We start from the raw sequence: 27,142 nt of genomic DNA on the forward strand, positions 1-27,142 counted from the left end.
CACAGTTTCCTTTTTTATTTGAGACACTTAGCAAAAATGCTGAAATATCAAACATTTCCTCAGTAGCTACAATATTGCCACTATGTACAAAATATTTGATAAATGTAGTACACATATAAAAATACAGTATGCATTACATATATACAGTACAATGTGCAAAACATATGGCATTCAAACATATGGAATTGATTTTAGGGGTGCAAACAGCAAATACAAAGGCATCATGGTTTCTTATAGAAAGGCAATACATAAACTGACGCCCTGATTGCCATAATTTGCATTTAGTAAAGTAGTGCTTAAATGAAGAGCGCCCTAGAAACAGGTGTCTATTTTCTTCTTTTCACAAAAATGAGATGCTAAGACATAATTATGACTATGAAAAAAAGAAAAGAAACACCTACTCGGGTTAGCGTTATTTCTACTGCAAGCAGTACTGTGAAGAAAAATCCTATCTGGAAAAAAGCCTGTGCTATTACTTAATACAAATTTCTCAAACAACAAAAACAGATCTGTACTGTTAAACATCAAAAACAGCTTTGAAAATATCTACATCCTTAATTTTAAAAAAGTATGGATAATACTTCTGGGGATTTAATTTCCTATGCTTCAAAATACAAAGTGCCTCCTTTGGCAATATAAATGGCAATGCTTTGGTTCCTATTTAAATTTTTATATTATTATAATTTATTTTAGGCTGTCTTTTGAATATCTGAGTTGTGTTTTTTATAAAAATAGTGTGATTATATAGTTATTAACCATTCCCTGCTTTTTATTGAGAATTTGCTCTCATAGCTAGAATGGCTTTTTTTGGCTAGATTTCTACAAATACATTTATGCACTTTTAACCTAAAAAGTCTTTATATTCAGTATTGGACACTACAGAATGACGTAGGTGTCTCTTTTTTGCACTTTATATTTATTCCTAGCAAACTGGTATAAAAGGAATATTTGAGATTACTGCAGCTTTTAGTGGATGCTCTTTATTGGCCATGTATATACTGTATGCAACTCCATTCCACATATCTCATTAAAAAACCATCTGTAGTATGGTCTAGAAGTCATCAAAAGGCAATTTAATAGGCCACAACATAAAGAGTTTTAACAGAACATTTACTAGAGATAAGTGGAAGAAATTTTTTTCCAGTTATAATAGAATTTGCTTTAAGTTTATAGTACACTGAAGATGCTACCCAAATAATAGTTGTTTACATCGGTGAGCTTTCCTGTGTTTTGATTACATAATGCCCTTCCAGTTAAATGTATCCTGTGATTGCATTTTCTCTGCCTTTAAAGCAGTTCATCAGCTTGTGCTTGGTTTCCAATTTCAGTGCCTACACTTTTCAGGCATTAAAATGTTTGAGATTATGTAACATAAAAGTTTAATATTAAAACTTTTATTTTGATCACCTGCTTCCTTGAACGTAACTCTTGTTGGTGAATTTAGAAATACTTTGGGGAAAAAAATTTCAGTAGTAAATAGTGATTATTTCTAAAAGCTGTGGCTTCAGCTTTTTAAAGGTCTGATTCTGCAAGCCCACATTGCTGGATTAGACTCTAAATTTCTGTAGAGAACAACTGCCATAAATTCATTTTATTTTCAGAGAGAATTGCTAAATTTATGACAATGGTTTCTTAACTATTTATACTGTTAAACAAAATTTTGCTTGTAAACTTACTTGCGTTAACTAATGCTGAATGGCACTAAAAGTGCGTAACAAATGTAATTTCTGTATTAAACGTGTGATGTGACTCCTCTTGATTAACATTAGCCGTGTAAAACGTATGTCTGAGCTCTCTCCAAGTCTAGAAGTGTAACACCAACTTTTGATTTTCACACTGATAAAATGGTATTCTTAATTACTTTGAAGGATTTACTAACAACACATTTGATAGGATGTGTTCTGTTAGTATACTGCAGCCATTAAACGGCAAATTTAGTGCCAATGCATTCCTTTGCAACTGTTCTCTTAATGAGAAATATATTCAGTTCTGTACAGTCAAACTGCACAGTCATGATGAAATTTCTAAGATGTATTGTATTTGTGTTACAAAAATTCTTATGTAAAACATGCACACACAAAAGTCTAAGCAAAACCTATTTCTGCCATAACAGGCATATATAACTATGGCAAATATATCACATTTCAGAACAAAATCTAAAGCAAACCATTATATATAAGGTTTAATACACATAATTCTGAAATGTACAAAAAAGTAATCACACATTCCCTACACCAGAATATTGGTACTTTAAAAACTAAAATGATCCCTTAGTTTTTTTAATTTTTATTTTTTTTTGCAAATAGACTTTTAGAGTAGAAAGCTATACTGTACTGATAACAACACATCTCAACTGTTTGGGTCTATTTCTGCACATAGATTCCTATGGATTAGTTAACATTCTACACTGCTGATAAGGATAGTTTTGTAGCAAGATGACTTTGCCAGTTTTAAGCTCTATTTACATGCACATCAAAAATGACAGTACAGTTGCTCTAGGTTAATTTGTCCGCTAAAAATTAATTTCCTTGCCTCTTATTTAATCAGAAGGCAGGGTCAAAAAGGGGTAACTAACTGCACATGTGGTACGATGTCTGATATATCACACACAATAAATTGACAGTACTGCAGAACACTAAATTTCATTCAAAGTTGTCCTCAGACCAAGAGTCCTTAATTCTTATTCTCATAACAGCTGAGGGCACTTAGTATCTCAGAGTATTAGCTCCCAAGACAATATGATGAAAAGGAATGCAAAAAGTTGAATGTATTTGTTCAATGTTATTAAAGAGTCCCATACCATCACAATTTAAGGCAGACAGTCCACGTGTAATATTGTACCAAGTACTGTAGGCACAGCAAGAAGGAATAAGGAAATATATCTTTCAACTTTGTCTTTTATTGTGAAAATCTCCACAGATTGTTTTTTTGGACTTAGTTTCAGATTAAAGTAAATCCTGGCCTGTAAAACTATTGAAGATATATAATGATTTAAAGTGCTGATAACTGATATGATGCAAACATATGATGACAGTTCAAACCCTGAATCCATGATATAATTCACTATTTTATCCGAAGCTGATGGAGTTCTGTAATATTAGTAAGCCAGACTGCATTGTATATCTGGAGACAGAAATTTGCAGTTAATTTCACAACATTTTCTGACAAAAGTATTTTGTTTTACATTAACATAATTGTGTTGTGGGTTTTTTGTTTTGGTTTGGTTTTTGTTTTTAATATGATACAGGTTGCTAAATAGTTAACAGCTACTTTCTGTTTTCATTATTTCTTTGATATTCTCATACATATCACTACTCTAAGAAGTAAGAAAAGCTTCAGGCATTTTTTCATTAGTTCCTACAAAACTTTATTTTTGAAGGTTGGTGTTGAGGAAGGAATTTGGGAATGAGATCAGTTTTCAGACTAGCAAACATATCACGATTCTGTTGTTCAGGAAACAGGGTACTGTTTCCTTTTATCTTAATTTAGGAATTCCCTAATAGGAAATAATTCCAACTTTATGTTTGATTATCACCCTACATCATCTACGGCAACATTTAACAGCTACTACCTGAGAATCAACCATAAAATTACAAAGTATGTATTTTACTTCTGTTTGCATTGTTTTGTTTGGTTTTCCAACTGCTTTCATAATAGGCTCTGAAAAAAACTAAGGGCTTTAGAAAAATAATAATATTTTCATGTGTTGTGAGGTAAGAGCTTAATTTTTGCTATTATCTGTTTCAGGTATAAAATATGCTTTTTTATCATGAAAACGTACATCCTGATAATGCTTATTAGCCTTTTATAATTTTCCATAAATGTGTGCTATTTAGGATTCTCACTGAGCAGCTTCTCTGTTTAGCTTCACTGATGTTATGTAGTGGTAGATAAAGCTGTCCAATAGATAAAGTATCATTAAGAAATGACGGTTGTCCTGTCAGTACTGTCCCCTGCAACTCGGTCTGATCCTACAAACATCTTTTATTGAGGGTATTGGGACTATTCTTGCATAGGTGCTTGCAGGATCATAGTGCACAACAGCATTAATTAAACTTTTCTACTTTCTCAAACTATTCTAATATGCTGAGATACTGAATTCAATGATCTAACAAATATCCTCAAACACAAAGTAAATTAGGAGGTTTATTACTTCCGTTATAGTAATTTCTTCTTTGAAGACCACTGTTCCCCTCTGTTCACAAAAATAAACTATACAAAGTTAAAAGAGTATACAAATAACTGTCTGATATACACATTAAAACCTAGCTATTAAATCCAGAGCATTGCTATACAAAATTCAGTGTTCTCAATATTACCTGGCATAGCTACAGTGGATTTCTTGCAGTAACACTTAATGTCCCTTTGGATGCAGTTAACTTCTTCCCGCATGATTAAAGAATGGGGGAAGAGTTTTAAAAACCACAAAACCAAAATATAAAAACAACTTGAACAAATTAAGAGACTAGATATATGAAATTTCACTGAACCAGCCAGTGTTTCTACTTGCCTTTGCCCTCACAATTCATTTTGAACCTGGCTCAGGCTGTCCACAGGAACAATGAAGTGCAGTGATACCTCCCCCTCCCCCAAACATTTGCTCACTGTGTCAATACAGACAGTTGAAATCTCACTTTTTCTTCTCTAAGTTTAGCCATGTTGTGTTGCTCATTTAAGCATTACAAAGTCAGAGACATAACTTCATTCTTAAATATTCGTGATACATTTACCTTGGGGTACTTTTAATCAGTAAATACAATCATCCTTTCTTGACTTGTGAAATACAGCTTTCAGAGGGCCCTGATCTGCATTACTGATAGGAACATAAAGTAATTCACTGTTGTAAACTTGAAAATCAGTAAGGAATTAGCTTCAAGCATTTGTTCTTCCAAACATTACTATCTCAATTTATCTTAACTGCAATCAGAATGGTATAATAATGGACCTCTGCTGTAAAGAGACTTGCAGGTCGTGTTCTCATTGGCTATAGCTTAATCCCAGTGCAACTGTAGGTCTTGTGGATCTAGAAAGTCAGTGGAAAACACGCTGGGGGCAGTAGAACTGAGAGGAGTGAGTCCAGATGAGGAGCTGGGCATTGTAATGTCTAGCCATTCCATATTGTCCAAATTTGTATCGGGAAGGTCAAGAGACAGACAAGAATTATTACTGGTAAACTGTGGGTCGGATGTTTCCATGGGTGAATGAGAGTGATCTAAAATGCTGGAGTGATTAAGCAGATCATTCTGGAGGTCTTCAATTAAAGAAAATGACTCTCTGTCCTCATTACTGCTTGTCAGTTGAGGAATTTCATTACCTGATGGTAAAGTTCCATCCAAGAGGGCTTCAAGTTGGTTTTCCAGACTTATAGACAAGCTGGTTGTTGGTTCTAAGGACACAGGAGGAGGGGCCATTTGGATTTGTGGTGGTGGGCGGGATATCACTGTATTCACTGGCATTGTAGTGATGTTGGCTGTTACTGGTCTCATTTTAGAAATGGGAGATGGTTCCTCCTTTATTGGAAGGGAAATCTCTGTAATAAAAAAAAAAGAAAACCACTATTTAATTCAGAAAAGATAATGTCATATATCCTCAGGCTTACAACTTCCACTCCATTGTTGCCCACTTTGGGATGCATCCACAGTGAACTCAAAGGAGTCAGAGTCATTTTGCTGTTCTGATAATACAAACACCACATACATCAGACTATGTCAGGTACTCTATGAACAACAAAGTATTTTAAAACAAGTTCCAGGGTTCTGCTTTCAGTAATACTTCAGCCAATTAAAATATTTATATTGATGAAAAAAGGAACAATTTTCTAGATTTTAGCTTTACCTCCTTCATGTTTATAGTTCTTCTGACTAATTAGAATAATTATGGAACCAACACGCATCTTCATTTAGAGAAGAATACCTGAACCGATTTTCAGTTCCATCCCTGTTTAGTACTGTGTCCACCTTGATGAATTAGAGTCTAAGAGATCAACTGATATGATTAGGATGCATTTATTCCTGATTCTAGAATCTAAAACTACTCTTCTGTCAAGAAGTTCCATGTAAGATAGCGTCAGTAACAATAAAATGAAATAAAGCAGAGTAAGTCCCAATTAATTCTTATATGTGAATGGAGTCCAAAAATAACATTAGACAGACCAGAATATGCAAATAAATCCTCTAGCACACGTGATGTTTCTGCCAGCAAAAATATACTTGACAATATATTTTGCACCAGTTTTCCAAGCAAAACCCACATTCCTAAAACCTGTAAGAGTATCTATTGAAATGATTGCTTAGTAAAAGCAAAGCATTACTAAACAGACCCTCTCACTCTCTTGAAGTACATTAATAAACTAAACATTTTTCAGTGTAGAACTTGCTTATGTAAGTGCAAGAACCCTGAGTGCTTTACTTTGTTTTTCATAAAGATGATCAGGAAACATTTGCTTTTTTATGGCAACTTGGCAAATACGGAGCAGTTGTCACCTTTAAGATCAAATGGGTTTAGTAACGTAACACTCAAAGCAAATATTTAAGTAAGCACACCAATGTTTCCTACATCCTCTGTTCCAGAGGTAGAACTTTGAACTACCCGTGCAATATTTTAATAAAAGCACTGAAAGCATTTTTGAATTTAGCTTGAGTTGTTCACTGCACAGGTCACTTATCTCAGTCTGTCACTCCATTTTCTTCAGCTGACTTTGCAATTTGCTTTGCAAAAGAGAAAATACTTTGATGTTTAAAATATGGCTAAAATCTTCTAATAGCGTACAATCAGTCACTTATGTCCTGGCATTCGCTGCTGATGAAATCCTTGTATGACAGTAGTACAAAACATTAAGTTAATTGAATTGCTTGGCACCAGAACATTCCTCAGTATTGTAATGGCTTCTTAGTCTACAAAGCCTAATTATGCCTGAAAGCCGCCTCCTTTTACGGCAAAGCTACTTTGTATATTACTTCAGTTATTTCAGTTCCTTTCTGATAGCTCCCTTATTTTAACTGACATAGAAAGTTGTTATTTATTAATGTCTCTGTAGTTCATATGTACTTTTTCCAGTAATGTATCTTTGATGTTTAGAGTTGATGATATATGATCATTTCATATTTAATGAAATTCTAGTATCAACATGCTTTCACTCTTACCTTATTCTATCTTTTGTATAATTTCAATATATATTATATGGCCATGCTCAACTTTTCCAATTTTGATAAAATAGGTCTGTGCTAAGCTAAGGTGTTATTTTAATTGTTTGAATGCTGTGTGGATTACTGCAAAGGTCTGCCTGGGCTGATTTACAAGCAGAGAAGTTCCACGGCAGGTTGACTGTATGTGTTTTGGTAAATGTTTTCTTTAATAGATAATTATTGCAAACTTTCAGAAATACTATTTTCATCCAGGCTGGATAACTTCCACCTCTTCTCCCTGGAAGAATTTTTTTCCTTTGATTATAGCACAGAGTTTTTCTTACCAGGTTTTAAATCACTATATCACACAGATGTCAATTAGCTTACCTCCGCTCTTGATGAGAATATCAAAAAGATCATCCATCTGCTGACTGTGTGCACTGGAAATCTGTAGTGCATGAAAAAAGGGTTATGCTTTTTCATGTAGTATTTTTTCCTAAGCTGACTGATCCTAGCTTCTCTCAATGGTACATAACTACTAACTTATGATCAAGCCTAAAATTCTTCATACGAAACTGTCAATCTAGAAAACAGAGAAATACTTTGGAGAGACACTTGTAATCCCTGTCGTCAGTTTCAGTACAAAGGAATAGGGTAAAAAAAAACCTGAAAAGTAAGACAAAGATTTAATGAAGGCAACCTAGAGGAGAGGTGCAGAAAACTAGGGATAAGAAGAATTACTAACCCTGTTTTGTAGCAGGGTAAGTATCTGAAATAACTGCAGGACTTTGGGGCTGCACCCTGAACTGCTTTCTGTCAGAGATATCCTGCGAATAGTCATCACGTAAGATGCATTTTGTTAGGTGCAAGTTGTTTTGGTTTTTTGTTTGTGGGTTTTTTTTTCCCAATTAGTAAATTCATGTTCTTTTTTTTAAAAAGTGGGGGGAAGTTTTCATCAACTGTTCATCTGTTTCTTTTAAACAGCCATCTCCTGAATATTTGTACCTTAAGGTAACGTAAGAAAACCCCCACAAACCTATTATTTCAAAAAAGGTCTAGGAAAAGTAGAAACTTCTATGATGGTCTCAAAACTATAACTGTTTTAAAACATTGGTTATACTCCAGAGATGGGAAGTAGTTTGTCATCAAGAGATCTAGCTTCCGAAAAGAGGCCAGTGGGGAGGCACTTTGGTAACTGGTAGTGATAGAAGTAGTTGTGTGTGCCTTCACTGTGTGGATGTCTCACACATGCCAAGAACATATGAAATGGCATTAGATACCCACACTTCTGCCTGAGTGTCTGCTACCACAAACCCAGCAACCAATACTAAGTTGCTACAAGGATTTTTTTTGGGGGATAGCTCTGAAACGCATGAGGTTAGGGATGCTCATTAATTTTGTTTCCAACTTTCCTCCAACATGAAGGGTATAATGGTAAACGGACAAAGCATCCATAGGATTATTCATGAAGCTCACTAAATGTAGCCTCTTTTGAAGCAAGCACCTATGCTCATGTGTGTGTGTATATATATATACACACACACACACACACATACATATATATATAAAATGTTTACCTAAGTGTGTATAAACACACTCACACACATTCTGCTCAAGTTTACTCACTTTGGAAAATATGAATATATTTTCTCTCTTCTAAGTCTGAAGTTTGGGTATCATGCATCCTTGAAACAAGTCAGTTGAAGGCTAGTTACTATTAAGTAGCACTAGCAGCATTATTCCAATTACATATATCACCAACTGGATACTGTAAGACTTATTTACATGTCTGTTGCTTTAATAAAAAGAACCATGAAACAGGAGTCCTGCAGTTGAACACAGTTATGAAAATATTAACAGGGTACGTTAGAAAATCTTGACACCAAACAAAAAACTAAAATAAGCTATGGCTTTGATAATTCTAAAGGAAAAAAAGATGTTTTAATAGACTAAACAGGAGAAAATAACTACCTCACGGTGTGATGTCTGAATATTGCGGGTCTGTTTTATGGCCTCTTCATAACGAGGAGGATCTTTTGTCTTGGATACTGTGTTGTTGAAGAGGGATTGTTGAACAATATAAGGCTGGGCTTGAGATGGAGAGCCAGGCTGCATGAAATAACAAAATAATGACTAAACAATACCTTCTAGTGAATTCAAGATGGATCAAGGTCTGCAAGTTATCCTATTTTCTTGTACCAATCTACATATTTGCAAACAGCAGCAGCATAGGTAATTGGAGGGATAAAATAATAGTTTCTTTCTCTTTTTCTCATGCATGTAAACATACATGCCGTATGAAAATCTACAAAACATTCTTCCTCCTTGAGTGAACTGCAGTATGCACATAGTCACATGTTGTTTAAGAACGATAATATAAAACTGAACTTTATGGAACACTGTTGTGCTCATCTTACCTTATTAGGAGTAGCAGGTCCATTCTGCACAGAGGGAACCTGATTACCACCAGTGTGAATGTTAGAGTTTGATGTTTTATTAATAAAAGATTGTGAAGGTGTTGTAACTGGTGCAGTCTGATAGGAAAATACCGTATTTGATGTGGTAGCTGGAAAAACCTGTAAAGGATTAATATATCAGTCTTAGGTTGTGGTGGCTTTTTTTTTTTAAATTAACAACACTGGATAGATTACATTTATAAAGTTTAAGACTTTTTTTTTTAAATTAAAAATACTCGTTTGCTTAAGTTCCCTACTAAGGGAATGTTATTTGTACTGCTTTTTCCCTCCAGTGGAGTAATTTGTAAATCTAGAACAATTTCTCTTTGAAAGAAAGTTTGTGCTGTGACATGCTTTCATTTATAACTGAGAATTAAAAATATTTTCCTGCAATTTTCCATGAATCATGAGAAAGTGTGATATAATTTTTCTGAAATACATTCAGAAGAGTATGGACCAGTTTAATACAGTATGCATGATTTCCCCACCTAGTGGACAGTCAATAAAATGAACATATTTCTGGTCTGATACAAACTACTATACGTATCCACACTTGTCCTGTGCTGCCTGTTCTAAGAATGGTTTGGTTTGTGCCACAGAATTCTAATTTCTTTTAACTACAGATATCTATGAGTAGTGAGGGAGAGGCAAAATATAACTGATGAACTTGGGTATCAACTGTAAATTCGGTTACTGGTATGTACATAAACTTTTTATTTCTTCAACTGATAGTCCATACACTCATTGCAAATGATTCCAAGTAGTATCCTACTTCGCATGTTTTTAAGTTAAAGGGAGAGGAAGAGGATCTATGAATGTATGAGTGCATAAGACTCTTCTTTTAAATTCAGTATTACTCCCAGATACTTTTATGACAAAGGTGAGACAAATCTTAGATCGGGGATGGAGATAAAGGTAGGATAGCTTTGTGGAATACAGCCTGAATACCAAATTAAGTCTGCTGTGAGAAGGCTTAATACAGTTTTTGTTAGCCACCTGGATCATCTGTGTGAAAACTGTTGTACTTTCCAGCTGTCTATCACTGAGGTGAATGGCTGTGAGATGTCTCCTTATTACTGAATGAATTGAAGAACAACGGCCATGTGGAAACTAGAATATGAAGAGACACCTCAAGCGTGTAGGAGAAAACAAATGGAATAATCAGCTGATTTGCACAAAAATCTGAGCTACCTGAGAAAGTCTAGATGAATCCAAGGGAAACTGGTTCTGGAAAACAACTATTTATGGAGATCATAACTATTAGGAAGACCAGCTTCACCAAAAAGTGTTAATAAGTAGCATTACTCACTCACAGTTCATTAGCTCAATCTCCCTGCTGAAACATCTAAGTTTCATGAAATGAAAACGGCAGACAGGCAGATCTAATGCCGAATGCATGAAGATTATCCTGCTCTATTGTATCACATCAGTATTTTATATTCTGATGTAAAAAACAGCACAATTATGCTGTCTGCTTTCCTGTGTAAAAGACGGCAGTAGATGTGTGAGACAAACAGCTAGGATAGGCAGGCTGTTCAGCTCCAGGATAGCCAGATGCAGACTAAAGTCCACTGGGAACCATGTGGTCTCCATGACAACTGATCTGAATAGGGAGAAAGACTAGAGGGTACCATTCTTGGTACCTTCTCCTGCAATCATTTCAAGGAACTTATAGACAGCAAAGGAAGAAAACTGCTAGTCTCTGGCACAAGTAAATGCATCAGGAAGACCGGAAAATTTCTATATGGGACCTGTCAAATTAACAAGGTAAGATTAGCCCCTCACCAAATCCCAGAGAATCTGGATGAAATCTGCTTTGACATCTGTAGGATAACCTCAGTGTCTGTGAAATTAAACTGGTTGAACAAGCAGTCTGAAGAGTGATGATGCTCATTTAGTTGCGTTCCCTGTTATTAGCCAGTTGTCTAAAGAATGGCAGGGCGTAATCATACATCTTCTAAGATAAATTCTTATTTGGAATAAGAGCCTTATCAGAAGCAGATTAGGGGACACTGCACAGGTAGAAGCCTCAGATCATGTCGGAACATGGGTTTTATGATGCACTTTTATAAACTGAAATATAAACTTTGAAGGCTGAGATATTTTGTAACAGTTATATAACATACTGTAAAAATTACCCTCTTTATTTTGAAATTTCAGTTGTTTCTGAATTATCCTTTCCTCAGGGCAGACTGAAAAACATTGTTCTAAGTGATAGGAGCCTTAGAGTTGATAGCAGTGATAAGGAAGCAATAAAGGTCCAAAACCAATCTCTGAGTTCCTAATAACAGAGGTCAGCCTGAAAGAGGCTCAAAGAAGGAGAAAGCCCTTTCTTTTGTGATGACTGGTGCTGATGGGTTGATATCAGTTACTATAGGACACCCTAACAAGCTTGAGAGGCAGGCCCGCGCGAACCTCATGAAGTTCAACAAGGCCAAGTGCAAGGTCCTGCACGTGGGTCAGGGTAATTCCAAGCACAAATACAGGCTGGGCGGAGAATGGATTGAGAGCAGCCTGGAGGAGAAGGACTTGGGGGTATTGGTTGATGAGCAGCTCAACACGAGCTGTCAATGTGTGCCTGCAGCCCAGAAAGCCAACTGCATCCTGGGCTGCATCAAAACAAATGCGGCCAGCAGGTCGAGGGAGGTGATTCTGCCCCTCTGCTTCACGCTGGTGAGACCCCACCTGGAGTACTGCGTCCAGCTCTGGGGATCCCAACATAAGAAGGACAGGAACCTGTTGGAGTGAGTCCAGTGGGGAGCCACAAAGATGATCAGAGGGCTGGAGCACCTCTGCTGTGAGGACAGGCTGAGAGAGTTGGGGTTGTTCAGCCTGGAGAAGAGAAGGCTCCACAGAGACCTTATAGCAGCCTTCCAATACCTAAAGGGGGCCTACAGGAAAGCTGGGGAGGGACTCTTTATCATGGAGTGTAGTGATAGTACGAGGGGGAATGGTTTTAAACTGAAAGAGGGTAGATTTAGATTAGATATTAGGAAGAAATTATTTTCCGTGAGGGTGGTGAGACAGTGGCACAGGCTGCCCAGAGAAGCTGTGGATGCCCCACCCCTGGAGGTGTTTAAAGCCAGGTTGGACAGGGCTTTCAGCAACCTGGTCTGGCGGAAGGCATCCGTGCGCATGGCAGGGGGGTTGGAACTAGATGATCTAGAGATCATCAGATCTAAAGGTCCCTTCCAACCCAAACCAGTCTATGATTCTATGATATGAACACAACTGGACTGGCACTCACAGCTGTGCATCCATTGCTGATGAACATCTGTTTTGGAATGGGAAATTTCAGAGCTGATTGTTTTGGGTAGAGAGGAAAAGAAGGCGCTCTCTCTGACTCATTCCCTGCATTCCTTAGGAAGAGATGGATTGTAGGTATGGGGGTTTTTGACTCACTGGAATTGCTGTCCTCAGTATCCGACTCCATAGCTTTCTTCATAAGTAAGGGTGAAATCAACAAGGAAAGTAGAAAAACTAAAAGGAATGCCTGTAAAAGAATAAATCTCTGAAACCACAGGTAAAAGCTTTCTCTTAAGAAATGCCTACAAGAATCTCCCATTTTGAGCCAGTGACAAATAAGAGAAAATGACAGGAATACCTGGTATACCACTTGTGCCAAGCATGAGGAAGAATGTCCTAAGAGTATCATTAAGATAAAAAGTCTTTAGCCTTAGGTATTTATTTGCAACTGAAAAATGAAGTCCTGCATGGACTAAAATTTTTAAAGAGAAGGAGTTACAAGCCCATTGTATCACACAGAAAAACATAGTACAGAGATGTTAGGTGACTTGATCATTTATATATGACACAGATGACATGTAAAAGATTCTAAAATCACTGCCTAGAATTAGATTACACAGCTATTTATCATAATGCTTATTGCTATCCACAAACCTTTCTGATTTGTTGGGTGTGACCGAGTGCATGCTGCGTGATGGTATTTTGTTTTGATTGTGGAGTATGCATCTGAGGTGCTGTCTGGACCAGGCCAGAGGAAGAAATAGGAGCAGGTATTTGTGATGGGGTCTGTATTCCAGCTTGTGATTGAGCCTAAGGGATGAAGATAAAATATTTGCATTATTCTTATCTCACAGTAAATTACATCATGTAATAAATCTATTGCATAGATTATGCAGAATAGCAACAGCACGTATTCTGGGGAAGGATGAGCGTGAACTGTGTATGGGAGACAAATTCTTTACTCTCTTTGGTACTGGTGAGTTCCCAGCTAAAAGGTGGTGTTTATTTTGCCAACAGAATTTAAGAAAGACAAAGACAAACTGGAGAGGGTCCAGTGGAGAGCAATGAATATACTAAGAAATAGAGCGTAACTAGTAAGAAAGGACTATAAGAACTGGCTTTGAGTAACCAGAAAGACAAAACTGATGATGCAAGAAAAGGGTTGCTTTTAAGATTGCAGTAGTTTTCAATGGCCACTGAAAGGCAAGAAGCATGTCTAACCTCAGGAAAGACAGTTTTAGCTGGTAGTTAGGAAAACTTTGTGTAATATCAGTGAAGTAAAATACCAGAACATGATGCTTAAGGTTGTTACAGAATTCTAGCAGGATTTTAGATCAATTTAGACAAAGATCTGTCTGGTTGTGTAGCCACCAGGACCAGGTCTTGCACTGCAGGCTGTGGGGCCCATCCCCACCAGAATTTTACAGCCCGCATAAGTATTGCTAAATGTGATGGTGCACATGCTAGCACCAAAGCCTAGGCCCACAACATGCCACAACAGCCAAGTAGATGCTGGAGCTACAAGAATACTTTGCTGGCACAATAACCATATGGGTGGCAGGGGATTTCATCTAGCTATATCCCAGTAATTCCACTGGGAAGTATATGCTTGATTCTACCTTAGACCAACAGGTTAAACTGTTTCAGTTTGGTCAGATTATTCATTCCTTTTCATTTATAACCTATGTTGCTTTATGCTGTATTTATTCACTGCAATACTACCTATAATGAGCCTAGAAATAACGTTTGTGTAACCATGGTTTCTTTTTATAACTCCTCTGGAGTTCTAGAACGTGGCATTCACATTTTTCAATATAATGAGCCATCACCATACAAGGAAGTTCAAACACACATTTTGCAAACAGCTATACTTCAAAATAAAGTACTGGGTTGTAGCTCTCTATTGCAATTTGGAGTTAACAAAACGGTGGTGTATGCTGATATAAATCAAAACCAACTGTACATGGAGGCAGCACCTGGTAAGACAAGTACTTTTCAGGAAGGAGTATCTAGGAAACGAAATTGCAAAGCAAGTACTAGAAGTTATAGATTGTCTCTTACATTTTTCTGCTCTTTTCCCTAAAGCAGAAACAAGCTAAAGCTGATTTTAAAGTTAATCTCACAAGCAGCATACTTACCTATTTCTAATAAATTATGCAAATAATGCCCTGCAGTTTACAGGATCAAAAATAAAAACACGCTTACCTGCAACTTTATATTTCCAACGGGTAGCTGAACTGCAGTGGTAGAATTCGGTCCCTGGATGGATAGTGGAAGGAGCAGCTGTGCAGTTCCTTGGGTAGTTAATAAAGCTTGAGGTTGAGCAACAACTGCAGTTTGCGGCTGCCTCTGTGGATTAACATAAAATTGAGAAATGGCATTCTGAGGTTCAGCTTTGGCCACAGGTATCTCCTGCTTGATGACAACTGCCTTTTTGGCAACTGGATTCTGGCCGCTAGTGTATACCGATTGTCCTAAAGAATGACTAGCTTGACTTGTACTAGAGCAGTCGGTAAGTGCATTTTCATCTTTGACAGCAGTGCTGAATTGCTTCTGTTCCAAAGTAGCTGAGTTACCAGAAGCCTGAGACTGTTGCTGTTGTCCCCGTTTTTCAACCTCAAGTTGCATTTTCAGTACTTCCACAAGTTTTTGCTCTTGTTCCAGTTTCCTTTTGAGCTCTTCAATCTGCTTTTCTTTTTCTTGAAGCTTGCGGTCCCTTTCTGCTACATCAAACTCCATGGTTGAGATGCTTCCACTACTGCGATTTTGATTATCATCAGTCATATTTGCTCTTAGTGGTGAAGTACTTAAGAACTGGGATGGTGACATCATGGTCATCATTTCTGTGAAAGTATCTGCCATACTAGTATCATCTGTGCTTAGATTTGATTGTTCTGAAGGAGAGGGAGATATAGGCAAAGGAGAGCTGATGTTTTCAGTATTTGCTACTTTGCAGCCAGGTCCGGTAGATGTTTTTTCTGGAGGAAAGCTGGATATTGTATTAGCCACTGGTTTATTTAGTGTTGCAACAGGAAATGCCACAGTCACTTCCCCACTGTTACCTGTGGCCCCAGTAGAAGTGGTTACTGTAACAGAGCTACTAGTTGCAATCCCATTGTTATTGAGATCTTGATAGGGTTTCAGACGCTCAATAAGATCTGTTTTTGTTCCAGACACTGGCAATCCCCTCAATTTCAACTCCATTTTAAGCTCCGCTACCTGAAATAAGTTAAAGCACAATAGTAAAAAAATAAAATATGAAAACTTACATACATTCCACCTTATTACATCTTTGTAAGAAAAAATATTTTTCAGTGTATTTGCTAATTATTAAACCTCTAGGTTCTGAGAGCATTCATGATCCGTGAGCACATTTCCATGACCTGCTGCTTACTTTCACTGTTTAAGTGGACAAAACCTTAGTAGTGTTCAGTTGTTGTACAAAGAAAAGTAGCAACATTACGCTGATTTTTCATAAATATTCAAAATGGAAAAATGAACATACAGCTCCAATTCTGGCAGGAAAACTTCTGAAGCAAAACTGTAGACAATGGCAGCAGTGCAGATAAAAGCACTGAAAACTAGCACGCTGAACGCCTTTGTTACAGACATCTATTTCTGAGAAATTTTATCAGGTCAGCTGGATGATTCAGTAGACCCATCAAACACAAAAGGCTCTCTAATTGGCAACTGAACAGTTACAGCTATGTGGCATGTGGGTTTCTTTTACAAACATAAAAAGTATAAGCAGTCAAAATTAACCTAATTCCTAATACAAAAGTGTTCTCAATTTTCCAATAAGCTTACAGACAAAGTAAAGTGCAAGTATGTTGAGTGTAAATTAATTCTGTGAATATCAATTAAAAAGAACAGTCACAATGAATGGCTTCTGTTTATGATATACATACACCGCATCTAACTCTAGTGTTTGGGTTATATGTACATTAGAAGCAACTCTAAAAGAATAAAAGGTAGTGACCTCAGTAATGTTTCAGTACTTTGCCAATCTGGAATTTTAAATTATAAGTCTTCATGATTTGGAAATGATGAAAAGTCACAGCAATCCATTTGCATAACATCTCTAAGAACCACAGCAATCTAATGTTAAATGACTGTCTACCTAACAACGATTATCAGCTGTTTCCCCCGATCTGGTATCTTCTACACTTGCTCGAGAGCGCATTCCAATTTTTCTGTTTTTCAACGAATCATTTCTGAATTCTTAATCAGAACTGATTTAGATGATTCAGTGTTAAAACCACCACCAGCACGTCTGCAAGTATGGCTTATGTTACTGTTACCACATATCAGGAATACCAATAAATTATGTAGAAATGGATAAGTGAACAGCTTTAATCACTGCAAAGCAAAAATTCAAATATTAACTTAAATATCTTAAAAAAGTTAATAAGTTAATAATTCAAAGTTTGAAAAGCTTATTTCAAATGCTGTTGTTTGAATTGCATTTTATAGATTTGTTAGATATAGTAATGTATGGTTGTCAGTTAAAACCCATCTTGAGAATCTGATCTTCCAAAACCTCTATTTTATCCCTTCAAGTCTAAAAAAATACTGACTCCCATCCCTCAGAAACCCAACACCTTGGTAGAGAAGAGAGAAATGGATAAAGTACCCACTAGATGTCCCTACTCCTCTGCTCAGGTTTGGCACATTGGTTTAGTTGCTGTTGAAAGGATCTGAATCTAAACCCCCACAGGCTTCTTCAAATTCGTTTTCATTAGGACCCTTACAGTATTAATTCCTGTTAATGTATTTCTGAAGGAAGAAAATCCTATGCAATGCCTTCATATTACAGTTTAAACAGAGTTTACACAGTTATTTATAACTTCAAGAAGCTTTTATGAAATTTAGTGTTCATTTTCAGATGATGTGTTGAATTCCAGTACAAAGATCTTTTTATTTTCTGTTCTCTTTTACTAATGTTATTTCTGTGTTGTCTTTATAGCAGTGACCTCTCTGAATATTATTATTAGGGCATTTTTTACCTTCAAGTCATCCAAGCTTGAAGGTAGAGGTCCTGGTTTCCGGCTGGGAATATTACTATTCTGTCTTGGTGAGCTGGCAGCTGATGGTGGTGTACTGTTGTTCAAAGTATTCAGTGGCGTGTTCCCGTTGTTACTCTGTTTGTCATTCAGTGGCCTTCAAGTGATAAGAAAAAGGGGGACAATGTCAATGCTAAATATATTATGTTTTCAATCAAGAAGCTGTGATTCTGAATCTATTGTCGTATCAAGTTAATGAAAATATTTTTTTTACAAATACATATTTAACATAAAACATTACCATTAAATGTTTTTAGTAAAATGACACAGAGAAGAAAGCATAACAGAGTAGTATGTTGATAATTTATTTTCTCTTCAGTTAAGTGTAATAATTTACGCTTTATAGTTTTTATTGTCATGGCATCCCTGAAGGATACTATGGACTGCAGAATCAGTTTATACAAATTAATCATTAGATAGGGTGACTAGTTACTTTTTTGTTTGACATCGATAAAGATCTCCACAATATTGAGCTCTATATGTATCAATCCTACATACATGTCCAATGTTCATATACATTAAGGACCAATGTGAAGGTAGTTTACTCTTCAGATGACGCATTTTCGTCAGCTGTACTCGTAAGAAGAATCTCATACAAGGATCTCAAAATAAATGTAAAAAATTTAAAAATGTCATAATTTACACTAGGTACCATAAGTCAGCTCTTTTATTTCGTTCAACAGTTTTATGAAGAAACATTTCAGAAATGTCAGTAAATGGAACATAAGAAGCGTGGGTAAGCAGGCAGAAACATCTCTAGTCCAAATGTTAGGATACATGGTAATTATAAATATAACCACAGATGGTATCTTTAACTTTTATAGCCTCACTTGCTGAGGAAAAATAACTCAGTGAAAACTCATTTTAAAAAAAAAACAGTTGAAAGTAATTTGAATTTAGGGTTGTGCAACTGTGGCATCTTACACTGTAAGCACTTCTAGGAAAAGACTGATCTTAGATGATGAGAATGAAACTCTGCAGATAGCTTCTCATTCTGCTATAGGGCGCTGGCAACTCTTTGGAGATTTATTTTTCCGAGTGCTTCTACCTATAAATCAGAAAGCATACTTCTCACTGTTGAAAGTGCTAAAGATCAACATTGATGAGGACCTTGTATAAGCATTAGAGATGAGACTATAAACAATATACAAATTCTACCTAATTTAAAATGACTGTTTCTTTTTATTTGTAAACTGCAAAAACATGGTCTCTGAAACTGATGTAAAAACACAATAAAACCACAACAATAGTACACATCTTTGTAAAAGCCATCGTCTGTAAGCTTCGCTTCTGCTCTGCCTACCTATGTCACATTTGAGTGAAAATGGTGTCAAAGCTTTCTTGCTTTCACATAAATGCTTTGAGTTTCAAATATGCATCTGGTCAGAAAAAACGCATCTCACAGGTAGGAGGTTCTGTTTCCATGTCACACAAAAATAACTAGAACCACTTAAAGGCTTGTCAGACTACAGGAGTATTTTAACAAGAGAACCACCTCATCACATTGTTAAATGAGGTAAATAATACCCACAGTGATGCACATTGCTATTTAAGTTTTCTTGGGTTCCAACCATCTCTTAACATTTGTAAAGCACATTTACTTCTAAAACACAAAGTTTATAACTGACGTATATATATTTTCTTTAAAGGACACAAACAATGCTTCACGTACTTCAGTGGTGCAGGTAGAATTGTCTGGTAGTTGTAGTGTTGTTGCTGTTGGCTCAGGATCTGCAGCTGCAAAAACAGTTGCTGCTGTTGTAGCAGACGAGCATAGTTGGAGTCCATCTGTGGCTCATTTTTCTCACCTTTCTGATCAGGTGGAATATATTGATGATACTTCAATTTTTTCACCCTTGGCTTAGGTTCTTTACATTTCTTACTCCGATGCTTATCATTTGGGTTCTTTGGGTGGCTTTGCTGTTTATGGACGGAAAAGATTGAAACAACTATAACAGACATATAATTTGCAAGCAGTTATGCAAGGTACAAAGATAAAGCATATGGGAGCGCATTTACTGCAAGGAGTTGCTGAACACAATCATCCCTGCAAACCTGCCCAAAAGGATAACTTACCATCCTTCAAAAGTCAACGTGTTCCAGCTGGCTTATATAGTGCACAAGAAAGGGTCATCAAATCACAGTTTGTGAATGTTTTTTTAATGGATGGCACTAATGAAGCTAAGGGATTCTGCTAGTCATGACCTGTCATTGCAAAGAGGCATTCATAAACAGGTAAGTTCAAAGCCACTTAGCACTTTGTACAAGTAAAAACTAGTATCTTAAACTCCAACCATAAACACTTGCAGGTTAGAAGTACTTACAACAGGTCTCAATTAAACGCATGGACAGACAGTCCTATATATTACAGGATTACTCTTATGAAAGTTTCAGCAGTATCTTTATACCTGCCAATGTGATAAAACTCTCTTCCTTTAAAAACTCTTTGAAATTATTTTAAGTGAAAGTTGAAGGCAGTTACCTAGTCATACAGAAGTACCAAAGCAGAAATCCTGTGTTGATCCATGCACATTTATTACACAGATAGCCTGTTTAGGGGGATATCTGAATTTGTCATTATGGTTCTGCATTAAGTAAGCTGGTACAAGTGCAGTGATTTCACTGGATATAGCCAAATTTATACTAGAAATTGACTACTGGAGGTCATCCTTGTAAATTTAACTGAGAATTAATTTCATGTAGTTAGGTAGAGGCCTACATACATATATAATCATGACTCAGACGAACACCTTTGGCAAAGTTGCTGAAATGAAATGTTATAAACACCTTCTAACATGACCCCCTCTCTATTTGCATTTGAAAAATACAAATATTTTTCATTTTCAAAATGTTTTCCATGCTGCTGGCTAGGTCAGTGAAGAAAAGAGAACTGAGTATGTTCTAGTGGCAGAGATTGTAGATTGTAGGTTGTCTGGTTGGACTCGATGATCTTAAGGGTCCTTTCCAGCCATGAAGATTCTGTGATTCTTCTGATATTCAAATACAAGGATACGGTAACTTCACTCACACAGTGTGTTCAACAATAAATGAACTAAGTAAACAGTTGCAGAAAAGGAGCAATGCTGTTCACCAATTTGGTTATAGATAGAATATGAATGCGGTTGCCTCTGTTCCTATTAAATTATTCTCCATACAAAACTAGATGAGAAAAGATTAATTTCACCAATAGAAAGGAGAAACTCAGTATTGCAAAAATCTATTGTCATTATTTCTTAAAGACTTCCATAGCAATACAATGCATAATTCTGCCTGAAAACTTTCATCAACTGTACTGTAAGGACCTCTTGAAATAATGAGCCAGTCCCTGCAAGTGTTAATCGTTGATCTTAGCACACAAAAGCTTTCAGCCAACAACCCAGTAAGTTCTCGTGAACACTGAGAGAAGCTGCTGTTAGTTATAGGCGCTCTATTTTGTTATTTGTGTATTTTGTCATTAAATGCAGCATTGGAAAAGGACACAGTTAAAGAACATAGTCCTCAGATGCCATTATTACAGATACCTACCTTTACTAATGTTGGCCCAGGCTTTGCTGGAGATACCGTATTTGTGGTCAGGGTGGTTGTTGCAGTAGAACGTGTAACCTGCTGTTCGATTGTAGAGGGAGTTTTGAGAAATTCAGGAACTGGAGAGGTTAAAGGTGGATACTAGTATTAAAAAAATATAAGGAAAAAGAGAAACATTAAAAACATCCACCATCTGAATAATTGAAAAAATGTGAAAACGTTAAGATAATTTACTATGATGTCAAATTCATACAGCATTTTTAGGAGGAATGGCAAAAACAGGACTTATCCGTATACATTTTGGCACACTTCAAATATAGCAGGTAAGAAAAACTGGTTTCTTACCTTGACTTAGTTTGCATTTTAACTACTGCATGTAAATGTATCCAAAATCTGTTTTTACCAATACAGGATTTACTGCTAGTTTCACCAAAGCAAAACAGTAATTGATTGTAATATCAATAAATATTTTTCCAACATTAACATTTTTTCTTAATTATTATTGTTTTTTCTGCAGGTGAAAAGAATGATAACCAGAAGGGATTTATAACAACATAGAAAAAAAGCCCTTTGGAAGGGCTTTGTTTTCGTAACCTTTACACTGTTGTTTTAATTTGCAGAATTCTTTTATCCTTTTAACATACATGAAAACAAATAAAGAAATATCATGAAAACATTTTCTTTCTGTCTTTCTTACAAAATCATAAAAAAGAGCTGGAAGGACCTTCAGAAGTAACCTCACCCACTCAAGTCAGGAACATTTTACTTAAGCTGCTCCTAACACATATTTGTCTCTGGTTGGTAGCCCCGAATCAGATTAACTAATTTTAACTTTATAATTGCAAAATTCTTCTAGAACTGAGAGCTGTCATTAAAATACTATTGCTCCTGGCATAAGGATAAAAAAAGAAATCTTCTCTTCAAGGTGGTCAGTCAGAATTACAGGAAAAGGTTATGTCAAATAAATTTCTTTTCTTGTTAGCATTACCAAATTTCATATAGGAAGGCTTCTAGAACCACAGAATATAACTAATTTCTATATTTTATATGCAAGAACAGAAAAACAGTTTGAGCAAAATTTTATTAATTATAAATAAAAGGAGATATAAGGGTTAAAAACATTAAAGGAAGAATGGAATGCATTGTTAACAATTGTTAGTAGAGATACCACCATTTGTTATCACTCTGCTTGAAGCAACATGAAAATTTGACCCTAGACACACTACACACATACTGAAGCAGCCTACTGAAGTTACACTGCTTTATTACTATAGAATTGAGGCCTTCGTTATTTTCTGTCTGACGTCAGAATCTTGTGAACGCAAGGAGAATCTTACCACCCAAACTAGTACTGTCAGAAAAGCCTCTTTCAGGAAGGTCAAACATCAATATAGGAAAACAAACTTCTTCTTTCAGAATGATGATGCAGCAGCAGAGCAGATGTATTTTGAAGAGACAGCTTCCTATTGTATTTTCATGGCAACCATACCTCTGACTGTGCCAGGAGGTGCATTTCTTCTGTATTTGCCTGCCAGCACAGTTATATTACTGTGTAGGTACAGTCCAGTAGCCTGAACTTTACTGAGTTTGTTCCCTTGCTGTTACAAACATCATGCATGTAGTTTCTTCTATAAACTTGTGACATTCCATACAGGCTTAGGACTTTTTTATTATTATTCTTGTCCTGGCACCACTACACCTACCAGAAAATTCCCAAAAGTTTTCCTACGTAATAACCAAACTTCACTGAGCTTAACTTTGACAAATCAATTTCTTCTGTGCTGAAATTGTTTTCTGTTTTAAAACCGATTTCCTTTTGTAGTGAATATCCCTCTGATGGGATATAGACTCTGCACATAAACAGATCTCAGCCCTCATTTTTCTAGCTGCACAAATGAATTTTTATTCTTTTCTCATAAAAGAGATTTTTCATTCTCTGATCGTCCTTTCCTGTTTGTGTTACAGTTTTCCTTAGTCCTTTTGTGGATGTAAGTAACTGGAAATGTATAGGATATTCCATAGGGGGTCTTAATGGATCCTTGCGGTGGCATTAAGACTTCTACTGGAATCATCTCTTCTGACATATTTGCAATTTTACAGAGGAAGTAGCTCACAGTCACTTCGCTGCTGATCACTCCACCCCAACTGTCATCCTCCTCAGTTTTCTCTGGAGTCAGAGTCCCCAGGTTTCCACATTTCTTTTTCATGGGAAGGAGAGGTGTTGTGTATTTTTCTTTTTAAGAACTATTCCATTATATTGGAGTTCCATTCCTCTGTAAAACCCAAATCAACTAGTTCTTTCTGCGTAGCAACAATCGAACTCTGTGCTGACTACGGCTTCCAACTTTTGTTACGTGACCCATTCTTATGTCAAGGTTGTTAATGGTAACATGAAAATAGAATGTCCCCAAATTAAGTCCGGCAGAGCACTATTACCAACTTCATTTCAACCCAATACTTCCCTCTTTCTGTCTTATCTCTGCTAATCTCCATCTTCTCCAGTTTTGCTAGTGTTTAATACCATACAGTATTAAATCCAGACAGATGAGATCAGTTGCATTTCCATTATTTAAGAAAAAAATTCGATCACCTAGTACAATATTCCTTTTATAAAAGCCCATCCATTTCCCATATATTCCTATCAGTAAATATACTTTTTCTTCAGAGTACAGTCTAAAACCTTGCATTCTAATTAAATCAGATGGGTACTTCACCCTAATTCATTTCTTCCCATGCTCTACTATTCTTCCATAAGATTGTACTATAAAGGACTTAAATCAGTTTGCTAAAAACACTTGGTACACATTCTGCAACTTTATGTCCCCGTTCTTTTCTATTTCTGGGATGGCAATTATCAAGCTGCCAGTCTGCATGCACTAAGTTCTCCAACTTTTGCTTACAATTAAATTATAATAAATTTCCCTTCTATCTCTGCATTTCTTTTGTACATTTTGCTGCATCTCCAACAGGCAGCTATAGCTAGTTTGCCCTAACCTATCTAAACTGTACAGTGGTTTTGGTCCTCTGTAGTGCAGCCATCCAGAGGAAAAGCTGATCCTGCTTTACTAAATTGCAAGATTTAGTACGCCATGCCTAGTCACTGAAACACTGCACACATGCCTGTCTTGAGGTTGTGTCAGTTTATAGTGTCAGGCTAAAGATATAAATGCCTCTATTTTTATATCCAACTTTCAAAGTGTTTGCTCTGGAAAGCATCCGATAACTACACAGTATCTGTTATTTGCTGGACTTGCATAACAATTGGCAGGGGACTTTAGAGAGACTTACTCTTTAAAAAAAGAGTTCTGGATACTCTGTTCCAAAATATTGCACTACTGTTGCTATTAAGTTTAAAAGGCTTATTCTACTTACAGCAGTAACATTTTAAAACAGACTTAGTTTTTCTTTGAATCAGTGTCATGTACAAAATTACCATAAAGCACAGAAGAATTCTAATGATTTTCATTGATTCTTACGTTTTATTTTCCTCAAGTGCCATCTAAAAAGCATTTTAAATGTTTGATACTTCAGCTTATTTGTTACATAATCTTTTGCTATTTATCATTATGTTCCTTCTTGAACCCAAACAAATAACTTGACTTCAAACATACTATTTAGCAACCCTGTATAGGCTATGAAAACAGGCTATAATGACAGCACAAAAATGGAATAGTTAGTTACTGTCAAAAAACAAAAAAAACCCCAGTAACCCCACACCCAAAAACCCCCACCTCTAATTCATATTGCTTGAAACGTACGGTGTTAAACATTTTCCTCTTGCCATAGAGTAAATTACTTTTTCCTTGCATTAGTTGTTATCCTACACTACAAAAGATTAATGGCTACATGAAATACAAAGCTTTTTACAGACTTCACAACTTTACCTGCAAGTGTTAGATGAGGCAATGAACTATGCATATCATTTACTTCATAAATTTTTAAGTTAAAAACCCTAAATTAACAGGTCTTAACTTCTTAACTTGATTACTTCATAAAGTAATGCAAAGATTATTTCCTTTGAATAGACCTTCCAGTTACAGACAGTATTATTCTGGACCTTTTCTTCTAAATGCAAACAAGCATCTAGCAGGTCAACAATCTACAGTGAATTTATTAAGAAAACAGACATTATATTCTGTCTCATCAAGCAAAATACTTCAGCCATTTTGAAGATAACTGTCTAATGTCTTCAGAGTTGTATACACCACAGTTTCATCTGTTTAGAGTGGTGTGGTTAAAATGCCTAATCCTTACCAGATGCAAATACGTCAGGTTAAAGCAAGTTTTAGGTCATCAGTCAACGAGAGCCAAAGGTTCTCAAAGTTATGTTACATCCTCTGAGGCCTGGAAATGTCTGGAGGAGGAAGCCTTGAAAAGAACTCTGGCTGCACTCCTCCACTGTTTTCAAAACATTCTTTGTATTTTACGTTGTAATAAAATGTAAAATTTGTCAGAGGAAATTAAAAGAATGAAGGAGCAATTTCCCAGACACATCTCTTGTAGAGGCATGCTGTGCTGCTGTTATTCTTTATTTCAAAAGGACAACAAGGTAAGCATCTGGTTTATTCTGCAGAAAAGCAGGTTCACATTTTAGATCTGTGCACAGAAGTGGCTGTAATATGTTATGAAATCCATAAGCAAAGGACTGAAGTTCTTTCTGAAGTGCTTTTTCAATCAAGTTCAAGTGCTCTGTTATTTTGTTGCTGCAATCACAGATCTATCTTACACTTCCTACTTGAAAAGCTTTTGGGCATGTATTACTTCAAGTATCTTTATTTAACTCTCCATTAGGAGCCTAACTCTTGGGAATCTAATTCCATGTGCTTTGTTTTCAATTTATTCAACGCAAATTACATTCTCTCGACATGAAACCCCATCCACATCTTAATCCGTTATGTTAGGGAACAATGAAGTAAAACGGATGTGCTGTACTTTGTGTCCAGCTTTGTTTTTGCATATGAACTTTGCAATACTTTTTCTATCTACTATAGTAATAAGAAAAGCAAGGATAGTAATTCCAGATCCTGAACCACTCAGTTGTCAAGTATCCATGGTCATTAAGACAATAACATCTTTGTAGCACAAACAATATTTATCTTGTATTTATCTGTTTAATTTTATATTACTTTATACAGTAACAACTCAATATTCAGTTCTGTCTTATCTTTTCTTCCTATCTTAATTTATAAATTGCAGCACAGTTCCCTGTGTAGAGCCCTGACTTTGCTACGAATCCTCTGAGAGTTTAAATATATAAATAAATACATTTTCCAAAAGAATGCTTAATAAAAGGACAAGCATTAAAATAATTTGAACTACAAAGTTATGCATCTTTTTCTCCTTTGTGTAGTGGAGAAAGTGCTGAAGAAACGCTCTTAGGAAGTCCTCATGAAAAAAAATCCATTACAGATTACAGTTGATCAACATTAACCTGAAGACTATTACACGTTTGGAGTAGTACCATTCACGTATTGGTCAAATTTTGATACACTCTTAAATTCTTTCAAAATAAAGTATTTTAATGTTTGTGTTATACAGGCCAAAAAACTTGTTTTTACAGGTGCAGACTTGCATGAAATGAAACAATTTAAAGTCCTAAAGCTTTTGAATTTCCATCAAATTCACATTTTCTGCTTAAGGAATACTGCTCAAATTAATACACAACATTTCAGCTAATTATACAAAAGTGACAACATTACCAAATTTTTTGTGTTTGCTTATACACACA

At 36.0% G+C, this 27,142-nt stretch overlaps 1 protein-coding gene across 13 annotated transcripts in view; it reads right to left on the bottom strand.

Annotated features, from left to right (window-relative positions):
* MRTFB (myocardin related transcription factor B) overlaps positions 1-27,142 on the bottom strand; it is an 85,285-nt gene continuing 58,143 nt past the window's right edge. For 11 of the 13 annotated variants that reach the window (XM_063344644.1, XM_063344640.1, XM_063344642.1 and 8 more), the window contains 9 exons: positions 21,415-21,555; positions 19,562-19,809; positions 17,833-17,986; positions 15,032-16,045; positions 13,481-13,636; positions 9,542-9,700; positions 9,096-9,233; positions 7,512-7,572; positions 1-5,530 (listed from right to left, as the gene is read on the bottom strand). In XM_063344644.1, the coding sequence (XP_063200714.1) occupies positions 4,992-5,530; positions 7,512-7,572; positions 9,096-9,233; positions 9,542-9,700; positions 13,481-13,636; positions 15,032-16,045; positions 17,833-17,986; positions 19,562-19,809; positions 21,415-21,555 (2,610 nt within the window). In that variant the 3' untranslated portion in view covers positions 1-4,991. Of the gene's footprint in view, positions 5,531-7,511; positions 7,573-9,095; positions 9,234-9,541; positions 9,701-12,775; positions 13,074-13,480; positions 13,637-15,031; positions 16,046-17,832; positions 17,987-19,561; positions 19,810-21,414; positions 21,556-27,142 lie in introns of those variants that run through there. The other 2 variants (XM_063344649.1, XM_063344651.1) reach the window with 2 other exon arrangements.

This window comes from Chroicocephalus ridibundus, chromosome 8 (genome assembly GCF_963924245.1).
Source record: "Chroicocephalus ridibundus chromosome 8, bChrRid1.1, whole genome shotgun sequence".
Taxonomy (NCBI): Eukaryota; Metazoa; Chordata; class Aves; order Charadriiformes; family Laridae; genus Chroicocephalus; species Chroicocephalus ridibundus.